Source organism: Protopterus annectens, chromosome 14.part0 (genome assembly GCF_019279795.1).
Source record: "Protopterus annectens isolate FY-2018-M chromosome 14.part0, PAN1.0, whole genome shotgun sequence".
NCBI lineage: Eukaryota > Metazoa > Chordata > Ceratodontiformes > Protopteridae > Protopterus > Protopterus annectens.
This window is the reverse complement of record NC_056748.1, coordinates 894,146,541-894,159,578: the sequence shown is the minus strand read 5'-3', so window position 1 is coordinate 894,159,578 and position 13,038 is coordinate 894,146,541. Positions and strand designations below refer to the sequence as shown.

Here is a 13,038-nt window from a genome sequence, read left to right as displayed (position 1 = left end):
CTCTGTCTCGGAATGTCTCATTTCATCTTGTCTCTTTTACACCCCCACATTTCATTACTATGTAACTTTCCGCAGTCTATTCAACCTGGCTTCAATTATTGCACTTTTTCAACCTGCTTAAATATTCAAAAAAAAAAAAACAAAAAAAACACGTCATCTCTGAAGGTGGATCATATAAGAAAGGCAATATCTATATAAAAACCTTCTGCTATTGTGTTAAGCTCTTTAGAGATCAGCGGAAAAGAGTGACAAAGGATGAGACATTGTCAAAGATAAATCACTTCAACACATTTTATACAACTGGAAAAATCTTTGCAGGAGCTGTAAGTATACTCGCAAATCAAATCCTTGGATTTAAATATGCCTTTGGCATATTTTTTCCAACATTTCAGATCGAGTTCCCTCCGAGCCTTTCTCCAGGTGGTCATTTGGGTATGACTAAATTAGCAAAACTTTGAGGGCTTGTCTTGTGCTGTATGCCTAACTAATATTTTAACAAATAGCCCTTTAGCTACAGCATTTTGTGTTGTCAGAATGAATGACAGGAAAGGCAAACTAAGGCATATGTCATGTGTGCGAATGTATATATTTACCAGGCTTATATGTAGCTCCACTTTGTCACTTAATCCTACGCAGTTAATATATATATATATATATATATATATATATATATATATATATATATATATATATATATATATATTTATATACCTGTTGTATTAATGGTAAACTCTATTCTAGCAACTGGAATGATACCCCCTGACTGCTTAAAAGACTAATTACAACTTTATCCGGATAGAAATCAGAATGACAATATAATTTACACAGGTAAAGCAGGGTTTCATTCACCAGTTAATGTAAATAGCAAGAAACATACATGACATTTTCAGTCCGGCATGAAATTAAACTGTCTACATTATTAAAAGTGAGACGATGCATGAATGAATGCTGTATTTGTAAATTATTATTGTTTAGCACGTTTAAGCATTTACAGATAAGGCGCATCGAACGTTGCTGCTAAGAATAATAGTATCCCTCTGCAGCGTTACTTCACGAGACTTGACATGCATTAGAGAAAGCAAGCATCATGCACATGATTTTTGAAGTATCAGTCACTCCTCCCTTTTTTTCCTATGTCCATACAGAGCCACACAAGTCTCATCGAAGAAGTAATCAGAACTTTCGGCTGACCAGTTTCTGCAGGTAATGAGGAGGTGGCACTTTCAACCCGCAGCTTGCGAACTAAAGAGGGCTGCTGCTTGCATTTGACTCCATCCTGCTGAGGATGCTATAGAAACGCGTGGGCAAAGAACAAAGTATCACCTCAACGGCTGTGTTGGAGCAAGGATCCAGACTGAACATCTACCTCAGCATGTTTCTCATCGGACAACTCAGTTACCTAGCCCTGCTGGAGAGTACCATTGCATCATTTCTGTCACTGTTACTATTGCTGGCTTTAGCTCGACAACTCTGGACCCTTAAATGGAACATGAAACGTGACAGGGACAACAAATTACCTTTGCCACAGGGCTCCATGGGTTGGCCCCTTCTGGGGGAAACTCTTCATTGGTTTGTACAGGTAAAGGTCTTATTTTCAAGGTATGCTGTCAGCACGATGCAAAAGAGTGAACTTCATAACTCCTCACGGTCCCATAGTCACTGCAGACACAGTGTAATTTTACATGCTTAGATGTGTGCTCTATTTATTAATTGTATAGTAATATGGTAATACATATGTTTTTGACATAGCTTAAATTAACTAAGCACGTGCACTCTTGAGCGCACGGCCGTTCACTAACACACACAGTCACACACACCGTTTCATATTTCATGTTATTTATAAGCTTTACGGGTTTCTCAGATGTAGTGAAGCTGACTGTCGTTTATATTTGAACTACTAGAAACAGAAATGAAAGGTAAGTCCCCTGGTCTCTCATGTTTGTAGGTGGCACGGTAGCTTGCATGCAGAGAGGTCTGGTACCTGTACAAGAGCTTAAAGTTTAGCATCAGCTGCACACAAATACCTGGTTGAAAGCATTAAAATGCGGCCGTTACCTTGTGGTTAAAATAGCGGACTTTTTCTATACAGAAGTCAGCACCATTCCAAACGTCTTGTGAACGTCTATTGAATCAGTGTAAATAATGTCTCAGAACCGATTAAGATATGGGAGGTGCATATAAATATATTCGCTTTGGCTGTAATTGTTGCCATTTCTGGTCGCACATTTTGTGTTGAATAATGACAGACTTGACACCTTTTGGTCAAGATGTAAAACAGGCTTCGGAGATATTTGTGCATTACTAAAGACCATGCTTTGACATTTCCCTTGAGAACTTTCTGTTTCAAACGTTTTATTTTTCTTTTTTCCCTGCCTTATTGTTATTGTAGGGGTCAAGTTTTCACGTCTCCAGAAGAAAGAAGTACGGAAATGTCTTTAAGACTCACCTTTTGGGAAAGCCCGTCATCCGAGTTACAGGAGCTGAGAATATTCGTAAGATTTTACTTGGGGAGCACACACTGGTGAGCACACAGTGGCCTCAGAGTACACGGATCATTCTGGGCTGCAATAACCTAGCCAATTCAATTGGGGAGCTGCACCGCCAAAACCGAAAAGTAAGTGATGTTTGTAGGTGCGTCTTATGTGTTGTGTGGGCGTCTTTGTGGCAGAGCAGGGGTAAGCAGGGTACTTTTCTTGTATGAAAACGCCCTACATTCCGCTGGTGTTATTCCATTTACCTTATTAAACATCTGCTGATATTGCTTCTCCATTGAGGTGAACAAGAATTCAAAGTTGAGTGTGTGTGTGTGTGTGTGTGTGTGTGTGTGTGTGTGTGCGCGCGCGCGCGCTACACTGTTACCTGTCAACCTCCTACCTCCAGAATCAGGGACAGAGCCAGCAATAATTAGGACCACTTTTAAAATACTAGTAGTATTACCCTGAGGAGTTGACAGAATAAAAAAATATGAATTGCGCCCACTTCCTAAAGTAAAAGAAATCTGTAATTCTTGTTACTGCCCTTATTTATTAAGCGTAACCCACAACCTCTTCTCCCCAAATCACCAGTTTTAGGAGGGATTATGAAGGATAGTGACACATTTTTCAGCCTGCATGTGTTTTGGAAACCACATTACAAGATGCATTTTCTTTGACATTGTCTTCTAGTTTTTCACTGTTCACTACACTAAGCATGCTTGACATAGCAGCTGGCAGGACAGGAGACCTTGCTCTTTCCATTGAGTTATTTCCATAATATGTACCTTACCAATGCTTTCGCTGATGTGTCAAAAACCTAGACTGACAAGTTCAAAGGAAGCAGCAATTTCTGGCATGAGGCGGTTGGCTGAAATTCTAGTTATATGGTTACCTATGATGAAATATTTAAAACCCTTCCGCGTTAACCAGACAGTTAATCGTTCGAGATGTCAGGTGCTGAAAAGTGACTTTGAGTTAAGAAATGTTCCGAAGGTTCATTCAAATAGCCTTTAGTGACGTGGTGTGGAGAACTGGTAGCTAGCATCAGTAGCATGCTTGCCTTTGGTACCCGGTGGTACATAGTCGCAAGTTCTATTCCCATCTCAGCTCCTTATATTTTCCCCATTGCTTATAGTGAAGCTCAGCATAAGGAGAATGACTCAAACCTCTCAACCTCTTAATGCAAGAAATCTGTACAAAGCCAAAATAACGGGGGAACAAAGACCCTAAAGTAGTTACAGATTTTAAATATTGCTCTTATAAACTCAGAACATTCATAGAGTTACAGGTTTTGTGTTAACCTGTATTTTCAGAATGGTATAAACTCTAAAATTCAAATGTACATCATTATTGGGTGACTTCAGCCTAAAGTGATTTGCTACTAAACCTGAAATGTTATGAGGAATTAGCCCTAAATATAATGCAAAAATATGGACGTTCCGCAAAAATCTGGACAGTTGAGGGGGTTGCCAGGCTCTTGAGTATACCGCCCTTCATACGAGACGAGATATTAAATTAAGGTCCAATCTACCTGTGTGTTGGTAAACAGCCAATAGAGTACTGGTGATAACATTTAATGATGATTTAATTGGGGGGGGGGGGGGGGGGGCTAATGTTCGCTTTTTTAAACGGCAATGATGGTTTCCAGTCAGTGCCTTCCAAGTCATACAGCAAACTGAGGGTTTCTCTTCCAGGTACATGCAATACTTACTCATCCCCGTAAACCAAATACATTCTCTCTGTTACACACACACACCTGGATTGGTGGCAGCCAAGCCACTCAGTACATGAAATCTAAACAAAGCCAAAATAGTGGTGGTGGGGGAGTGGGTAAAGGCCAAAAAATGACATATTTTTAACTATTACTCTTATAAACTTGAACATGGCTTTTCATTGGTATGCAGTTTCTGAAGGGTGTGAAGTCTGAAGCTCGTCATTATTTAGCGACTTTAGCTCTCAATGGTTTGCCAGAAAACACATTTTTATGAGGAACAGACAAAATACGGAACACTGCTGGACCTCTGGTGAAAATCCGGATAGCATTGTGGTGTGGAGGTTACTTGGGTGTAAAAGCTCTCATGATCCTTACCGAAAGTAGGGGAATTCCCCCGATGGCCCCGTCAAATTTCATCTTTTCGGTGTGATTATGGAATGCATGGTCTCCTTGTCACTAACTATATGGGTTCTAGTATCTAAAGACACCCCCATTCCTAAAATAAGAACGCGTTCCTTTTTAGGGGCCACTGTTATTATTTTTAAAGGCCTACATTAAAATTTTAATGTTCAGAGCACTTATACAGTTACGTTAATGTTATTGTCTACCTTGGAGGACTAAAGTCCTTTCAGTGAAGAAGCTGAATCACAATTTGTTACTTTCAGAAATTAATAACTGCAAATATGGGCGGCGCAGTGGTGCAGCGGTTAACATTGTCACCTCACAGCAAGAGGTTCACCGTTTCGATTCTCGGCTGGGGTGCCTTCTGTGTGGAGTTTGCATGTTCTCCCTGTGTTCGCGTGGGTTTCCCCCCGGGTACTCAGGTTTCCTCCCACATTCCAAAGACATGCATCTGGAGCATTTCTCCCAGGGCCTCCGCTGAAAACAGGCTCTGTGGAACCTAGTCGGACTTTCCCGGTCAACAAATGATAAATAAATAAATAAAATAAAATAAAAAATAAATGTTAAATTAATAAAGCATATCACTATAATGTTTACCCCAGGATTTAGAATGGTTCCATCAAGATTTACAGATTTTCATCATAAAACTCAACCTTCTAATCAAGTATACATTATTAAATAACTGAATTACCTACATAATTGCTTCTTATCAGCAATTATATTGGGTATAATTTAAGAAAATGGCTTGACATGCATACTTCTGTGTGGAGTCTGCATGTCTTCCCGCGGTGGTTAAAGACATTCAGGTATGTGCGTGCGTGAATGGGTGTGCCTTCTTTGAAGGTTGGCCGTCGGGCTGGCGCATCAGCACCGTAAAAATCCAAGGCGAATCATTACTGTGCTGGAGTTCCGCTGTGGTGACCCCTCACCGGGAAAAGCAGAAAGGCATTGGTTTTACTGTTTTGAAAAATCAGAATCCCCTCTTCTGACCCCTTGGTATGCCTTTTAAAGGCAAGTGCATTGATTTTAAGTGCTCATGAGTTACATGGCAGGTGTAGAGTACGTGACAGAACAAGAACTGTGTAAATTAGGACAAAATAAATATTCACATGAATACTCATCGGGTATTGGGCACTTAGCTCGAGGGGGCACTACACTTACCTAATATATTGTGTTTTTTACGTTTTTGTAGGCCTGCACCCTCTACACCCCGCAAATGAAATATGCTAACTCCGAGCTTGCACTACATCGAGGAAAAGGGTAAACTATATGCATGATGTTACCGTCAAATCTGCACAAGCATAATTTGACTACATATCACGGTCATTTGGCATGTCAATCATGCAATGACGTTCACGCCACGGCCGCACCTGCGCGACCCGCGCCCAGAGAAGTGTGCATGTACAGGATCAACCTTTGCAGTAACATTTTACTGTGTCTTAAGACTTACAGGCATTTAGTCGTATTTTATGATATTTAAGCTTTCTAAACTGATTATAAGGACAAAACGGGCAAGTGAATCTGTGTTTTCAGTGCTTTATTGGCTGTTTTCACCCACACAAGTAGTATGAGAATATTCTCCATGCGTCAAATCCAAGGGACTGCTACATTTTTGAAATGTGTACATTGTAGCATAGTTTATTATAGCAATAACCCACGTCTGGGTGTGGGTAATGCTGGATTTACCCACGGTTGGTGTGGTTTGGTCACGAGGACGAAGCCTGAGTGGCCAAACAAAGCCAACCGTGGGTAAATCCAGCATTACCCACACCCAGAAGTGGGTTATTGCTATTATACAATGACATTATTTAAGAAAAAAAAATAATTACTTTTCTTAAATAATGGCATTGTATAATGCCTCCTTGCTGCCCTTCCGCAGCTGTCTGGGTATTCTGCGGCAGTTCTGATGTACTGCACATGCGTATATTTACACAGTACATCAGAGCTGTGGGCAAAAGCAACGGAGAAAGCAAGATCTCCATTGATTTTTAAAGTGTCTCGCTATGTTAAATGGGTTTAACATAGCGAGATAACTTTAAAAAAAGCAACGGAGATGCTCCGTTGCTTTTTTAAAAGCTGTCTCGCCATGTTAAACTCATTTAACATGGCGAGAGAGGTTGTAACAAGCAACGAAGATCTTGCTTTCTCTGTTGCTGTAAAAAAAAAAAAAAAAAAAAAAAAAAAAAAGAGTTATATTAATGGAAAAAGTCCGTGCGTCCGGACCTTTTTCCATTACTATAACTCTGATTTACAATGTGCACACCAATCAGCGTGCACGTTTTGGAATATTAATGGGGTGGTCGTTGTATAATTATGCTTCACAGACAATTTGAACTAACCATTCACAACAGGTTCCCATTTCTTTACTATATTACCTTATCGAATTGTAACCACTGCGGGCAGATTCAAAACCGCCTAAGTTTGAGCTTTCAGTGCTTTGCATCTATCAGCCACTTAGCGTTGTCTCACTCATTTCATTTAAATAATAAAAAAAGAGTATAACTCTCAATCTTTGCTCAAATTCCAAGAACAACGCAGAAAAAAATGGAGACAAGTGCTCACTACCAGGGAATAGGAAATAATATATATGGTCAAATGAGGAGACAATCAGGAAGAAGAGAAACCCCCAGTCTCCCAAAAGAAAGGTATTACTACCGGCGCACAGGTAGAAATGTAGAAATCACACTGGTGACAGGTGTTCACCTGTTCGGTGTGTTGGCATTTGCGCACTTTACGCCATATCTCTTAACTTCTTGCCTACAGAATCCATGGTGGGTAAATCCAGAAACAATCAAGAACACTGAAGAGGTATGCATGATGCGTGAGGAATTTGGTCCTGGCCACCAGGAGTGTAGCAAGCAAATTCCATTTTGTACTTACAACCTGTTAGTGCTACCCCTCCATGGACACCTGGCACTTAAAGTGGCCACATCTCTCAAGTAACATTTTCATCTGCTCCCCCTAAAACTATTAAAAATATTGTTTTTAGATTAGCAATATTGCACCTGTTGTTAAAGGCATTCACTAAGTTGTAGACATAATGTGACCTGAAAAAAGCCATGTTGATATGATGCTCACAAAATGTCATCAGTAAAGTACAAAGAGTATACCTAGCTACAGCCATGATGGCCACCTATAGATTTATACCCTTTAAATTCCGTTAGAAGGTTAATAGGACAGATTGTGCATGAACATGCATTTTCTGAAGAATACATATGAAACCCTGATGTCTGGCATTATTGACTGATTATAATCCATGGTGAATTGCCAGAAGATCAGAACTTTTAGGAAAGATGGGGCAAAAATATGAGGAGGCAAAACCGGCACCTTTTTGGAAAATCGCAAACAATTTCGATGTATGTATCAAGTGGCCAGACAATTGATTACTTAAAATTTTCAGAATAGAAGTTCTTCATACAGAACTCACACATGCCTGTCAATTGCTATGATTTAGGTACAGCACTATGATTTTGGCGCCCAGATATAGATTACTTTATTAAATAGATAAATAAAGTCTATACAAAGATCAGCTGCCACTAACTAAATATGGTCTGGTTATGGAGACCTTCTACTGTGAAAAATAAGAAAGTGCTCCTCTTTCTAAAACAATTATGATTTTTAAAGGTGGTGCTACCATTTTTAATGTTTGGAGATTGAGAGGTATATAGCTAGATAGGCTGCAACTTTTTCTTTTTCCACTCTCTCTGCCTGCACAGTTGTGGGTATTTATGAGAGGTGTACACATAGCACTGGCCCACCTTTTCTTAAACTTTCTGTTTACTGTGAATTCCCCAGTATCGCCTTAAAGAAATGTAACTGCCTAGCACCATGTGCTGGTTACACTGTTGTTTTTTTCAACAGAAAAGTATGGATGAAGACAGAAACTTCTTAAGGTCAGAGCAAGTAAGGTTATCTCTGTCCCAGGCATGTGCTTGTATTAGGTAAATGCCCAAAGGTTACATCTGTATAACCCCAAGCACAATTCAGAATTACGTTTGTCAAACAATGAACAAGTCTAGCACACTTAGCGGTTAAACTTTATCTTCACGTTTAAATAAAAAATACTTACAACTTTAGAGAACATTCTATGGGAAAAGTGTAAAAATGGAGTCAAAAAGAACATGCGGGAAAAAAAGGAGGAGGAGAGAGGACAGAAAAACAAGCCAGGGCAAATCTAAAAAAGCTAAGTAGGCAATGTATGAATTCATTGAAGAATGTAAGTTCTCCATGTGCTCTACAGAGGGGGGTGCTTTCATTTTGAAGGCTCCTAAAAAGAGAGGATACATGCAAGTCACTGAAGTACCTGAAGAGTACCCACCAACTCTGATCCTACAGTTCTTTGCCAGTACCTACCTTAGGCCTGGAAGTAAATGAGATGGCTGACCCAGACTGTATTATAGTGGGGAAGGTCAATACACACACAGCTGAAATGGATTTACTCAGTTCAGAAGCTTTATCTAGCATGCTTGTCTTCTCCTCACTGCCCTTGACTTTAGACTGTTTATCTATTATGATTTAGGCTTCTGCATTTGCTGGTCTCTCTACTGAACTAATATATGTCTCCAACCAGATGTTATAGATATGAACTTTCACTGGTATGGATAATGATCCCAAAGAGCAAAAGCAGACACAAAAGTTAATTTCCTTTAGTCATGGAGGATGATTTTTACATGACCCAAACAAAATCACTTCCATTTCCAGTTTTGGACAAATAGGGCATGTTATTTCATTCTTCTGGTCCCCACAGGACATTACTTTTGCAGATAATTATATGGGTGAATTACTGACAATCCATCATTCCCCCCAAAAAGGTACATACAAATCATGAGGATGCCTTAATTGAAATGGGCAGTCCCCTCTTTTTTACAGAACTTTCTGGACATTTTAAATGCAAACAGACAGCAACATGACTCCCAGCCACCATTATCAAAGATAGCAGACAGACGTTATATCGTCTCTGGGGAAAGATATGATTTTTTTTTTTATATAATAGCCAAAGGATGTTCTGAAGTTTCTCACTTTTTGCTCAGTCTAAAAATCCATGCTTCTAGCCACATTACCTCTAAACATAGAATAAAGGTAATTTAGCAGGTATGGTAAAATATATACATCTGGCATGTTAGAATTAAGGGCTCTGAATTCTATAACTGGTTTCTTACCAGACCTTCCCCTTGGGAAAGCACAAAACACTGCAGAAATGCTTGAGTTGTATGAAAAGGAAATTACAGAAATGTCTGTTGTGGTTTTCTACCACTCTGTAAGGTTCTTAAACAACAGCACCTTAGTGACAAGTAAATAGTGTGGGAAGAAATAGCCAGGGAATTGTTATAGCTAGGCTTGTATAGGCCCTAGGGCCAATAGCCTAGTACCAGCCTATGAACTTATGACAACAAACTACTGCCTGACTCTGACTCATTGCAGGATTTTGGTCCAGAGCCCATCATCAAAAGCCCTACTTGTGTTGATAACCACATCAGACAACATCTTTGTGAAAATTGCTGTATTGGTGTCCTCTTTCTTGACTTTTGAAAAGTCTTTGATGTGTTGACTCATAACTTTCTTATTCGGACTACACCTAGAACTGCAGGTTGGAAGATACCATTTAATTCAAGATTAGCCAGATAGGAATGTTACAACCAAACACTCCAAATGAGATTAGAAAAAGCTTAAGTGCAGACAAAGCATAACTCATTTGAGTTGTAAAGCATAACATATTATACATACACCATAATCACCTGCAGTTGGATTAAATCTAATGACATATAACTGCATGCTGTGTACTATGCTTGCATTACATAGCCACTAAATGCATACTAAGCATTACACACTTCATATACTAAATGCAATACTTACTAAATGATACATCCATTATTTCATAGGATCACAGGATCATAGGAGGTTACTAGGCTAATGACCTTAGGGCCCTTACAAGCCTAGCCAAGTTTTACCCTTATTTCCATGATCAGCACCTACTACCCCTGTCCAAGAGGGATATAGGTGGAACCCCTGGGGTGAATTTATGGTTACCCATCCAATAGTCTAGACTGCATTTGAAGAGGGCCAATGAAATGCTCTGCTTGACATGAAGTGGGAGTCTGTTCCAAAGGTGTGGTAACCTCTGGGAGACAAATCTGTCCCCCCAGCAGGTTCTATTAATGTCACATACCATGTTAAGGCCATTAGAGCAAGTAACTTGTGTACCATTTGACTTACAGATATGCAGCATTTCTAGTAAAGCAGGGTCAAAGATTGCTTTATATGCAAGGCAGAGATTACCTCTGAGTAGTCTGTATGAAACAGAATAAAGTGACAGTGATTTCAGATTATCCTCATAGGACAGATGCTGAAGACCTTGAATTTTCCTTGTGAGGAATCTTTGTGGTCTCTCCAGTTGCTGCAGGTGCTTGGAAAGGTACATACCAAAAGGGGTGTTGTATTCAACTGTTGGCCTGATGATGGAAGAGTACAAGGAGGTTATAACTTCTTTTTTTCTGGAGGCAATGCCCTTACTTATGAGATGAGCAATATAGAATGCTCTTCTTACCACTGTGGAAACATGGTGATCAAAGGTAAGGTTGCTGTCAACCTGTGTGCCCAGGTCTCTCACAACTGAGTGCATACCTAGGGTGTTGTTATTGATCCGGTAGTTAGTAGGAACATCACTCTTACTGAATGGAATGATAATACATTTTTTTGCATTGACTTTAAGGCCAAGACCTGGCATTTGTTTGTGTAAGACCCTCTTGTAGGATGTTGACATTGTTTGGAGAGTCTATGACTGCTCCCAGTTTGCAGTCATCAGCAAACTTTGTCAGTCACAGACCTTTAGTTTTAGCTTGCACATCAGAAAAATAGATTCCAAATAATAGAGGTCTCAGAGCTGATTCCTATGGAACACCACTGGTTGGAGGTCTGCTGTTGGAGGTGGATTCCCCTATTTTGACTATCAGTGAGCCAGTAAGCGATCCATTTAATGATATATGGGTTAATACCTAGCTGGGTGAGTTTGTCAATTATGTTTGAGTGGGGGATAGTGTAAAAAGCCTTGGCTAAATTTAGGTAGTCTGTATGCACAGATTTCCCCTCATCAAGGGCCTTGGTGATCCCGAAGAAGTCCACCAGGTTTAACAGGCATGATCTCCCTTTGACAAATCCAAATTGAGTAGGGTCAAGTATTTGAATGTTACCAATATCTTTGTTGAAAAGGTCCATGATGATTCTCTCCATGGCCTTGCAGATAAGGCTAGTCAGATTAATAGGTCTATAGTTCCCAGGGTCAGTTGAAGCACCACCTTTATGCAAGGAATAATGGTGGCCTTTTTCCATTCAGCTGGGATGAAGCCAGTGCTTAGACTATGATCAAAAAGAATACCCAATGCCGTTGCTAATTCTTGTTTGAGCCCATGCATGGATAATGTGTTTTTGTCCTTAGAGAGGGCATTCTTGACCTGCTCTTTAGAGATACAAGGTAGAAGACAGGTGGTAGGGACTTCTTGGGGTAAGTGTGGTGGGAACAGGGCAGTGAAGTTTTCACAGAACCTGTCAGCTAACAGATTAGCAAATCCACAGGCTTGGCATATGTGGTATGACTAACTGCCAGTTTGGCACAAATCTGTGCCTTTCCTTTTAGGTTGTGGATGTTGTGAAGGCTGCCAGCCTAGCTAGATAGAATCTTGTAAATAATTCTATCCTTGTAAATATTAATATAATCCACAGGCTTGTTTGACAAATGTAAGAAAACTGGGTATGTTCTGAGCTTCAAAAATGTAACCACAGTGCACCCTGCTGGAAGAAAGCTGATAAACAAAGGATTTTATGGCCATGTTTCGTCTCAAGCTTGGAGACAGGATGTCTGAGCTAGAAATTCTTTCTATTGTGCTAAGACAGAGATAATTACTAGGTTTCACATGTAAAGTGTCTTTCATTGGTGTGGCTTCCTGGCAGGCGCAGATCAAAGAAATGTTAAATTTTGAGTTCTATTAGCCTGGGAACTAAATCAGAGAAGAGACAAGAATGATATAATCTGAAATGACTCAGCAGTACTTTGTATTATCAATTTAAGGACAGAAAGAAAGAAAGAATAGCATTTTGTATTTTGTTCTGAAGCTGACAATAATTCACCAGCACTTTGCCTTTGCTCTGTAAGTAAAATTTAGAGCAGTGATTTCTCTTAGAGATAGATAGAAATATAGCCAGATTGGTCTAGCTGTTTTCTATATTTATGTGAAACTATCCTACAATATTGTTTTAAAGAATTTTCCTGTGATTTCTGAACTCTCTATTAGCATTGTGTTAAATTGATGAGTATTGTCTTGTGCTCTTGTTATTTATTATTAAATATTTTTAAACCTTGCAACTGTGGCTGTTTTGCGTAGAGACAATTTAAGATCTTAGCATACTTGCATGTATTTGGTGATACTGTATAAGCCACTCCAATAGTCTTAGCCC

The 13,038-nt window shown here is 39.6% G+C and overlaps 1 protein-coding gene across 1 annotated transcript in view; it reads left to right on the top strand.

Moving 5' to 3' along the window:
- Window positions 1-235: 235 nt before the first annotated feature.
- Window positions 236-13,038, top strand: part of LOC122789325 (cytochrome P450 26C1) — a 225,712-nt gene continuing 212,909 nt past the window's right edge. Inside the window, exons 1-3 of the mRNA XM_044056687.1 lie at window positions 236-323; window positions 1,146-1,579; window positions 2,390-2,614. Of these exons, the coding sequence (XP_043912622.1) occupies window positions 1,373-1,579; window positions 2,390-2,614 (432 nt within the window). The 5' untranslated portion in view covers window positions 236-323; window positions 1,146-1,372. The remainder of the gene's footprint in view (window positions 324-1,145; window positions 1,580-2,389; window positions 2,615-13,038) is intronic.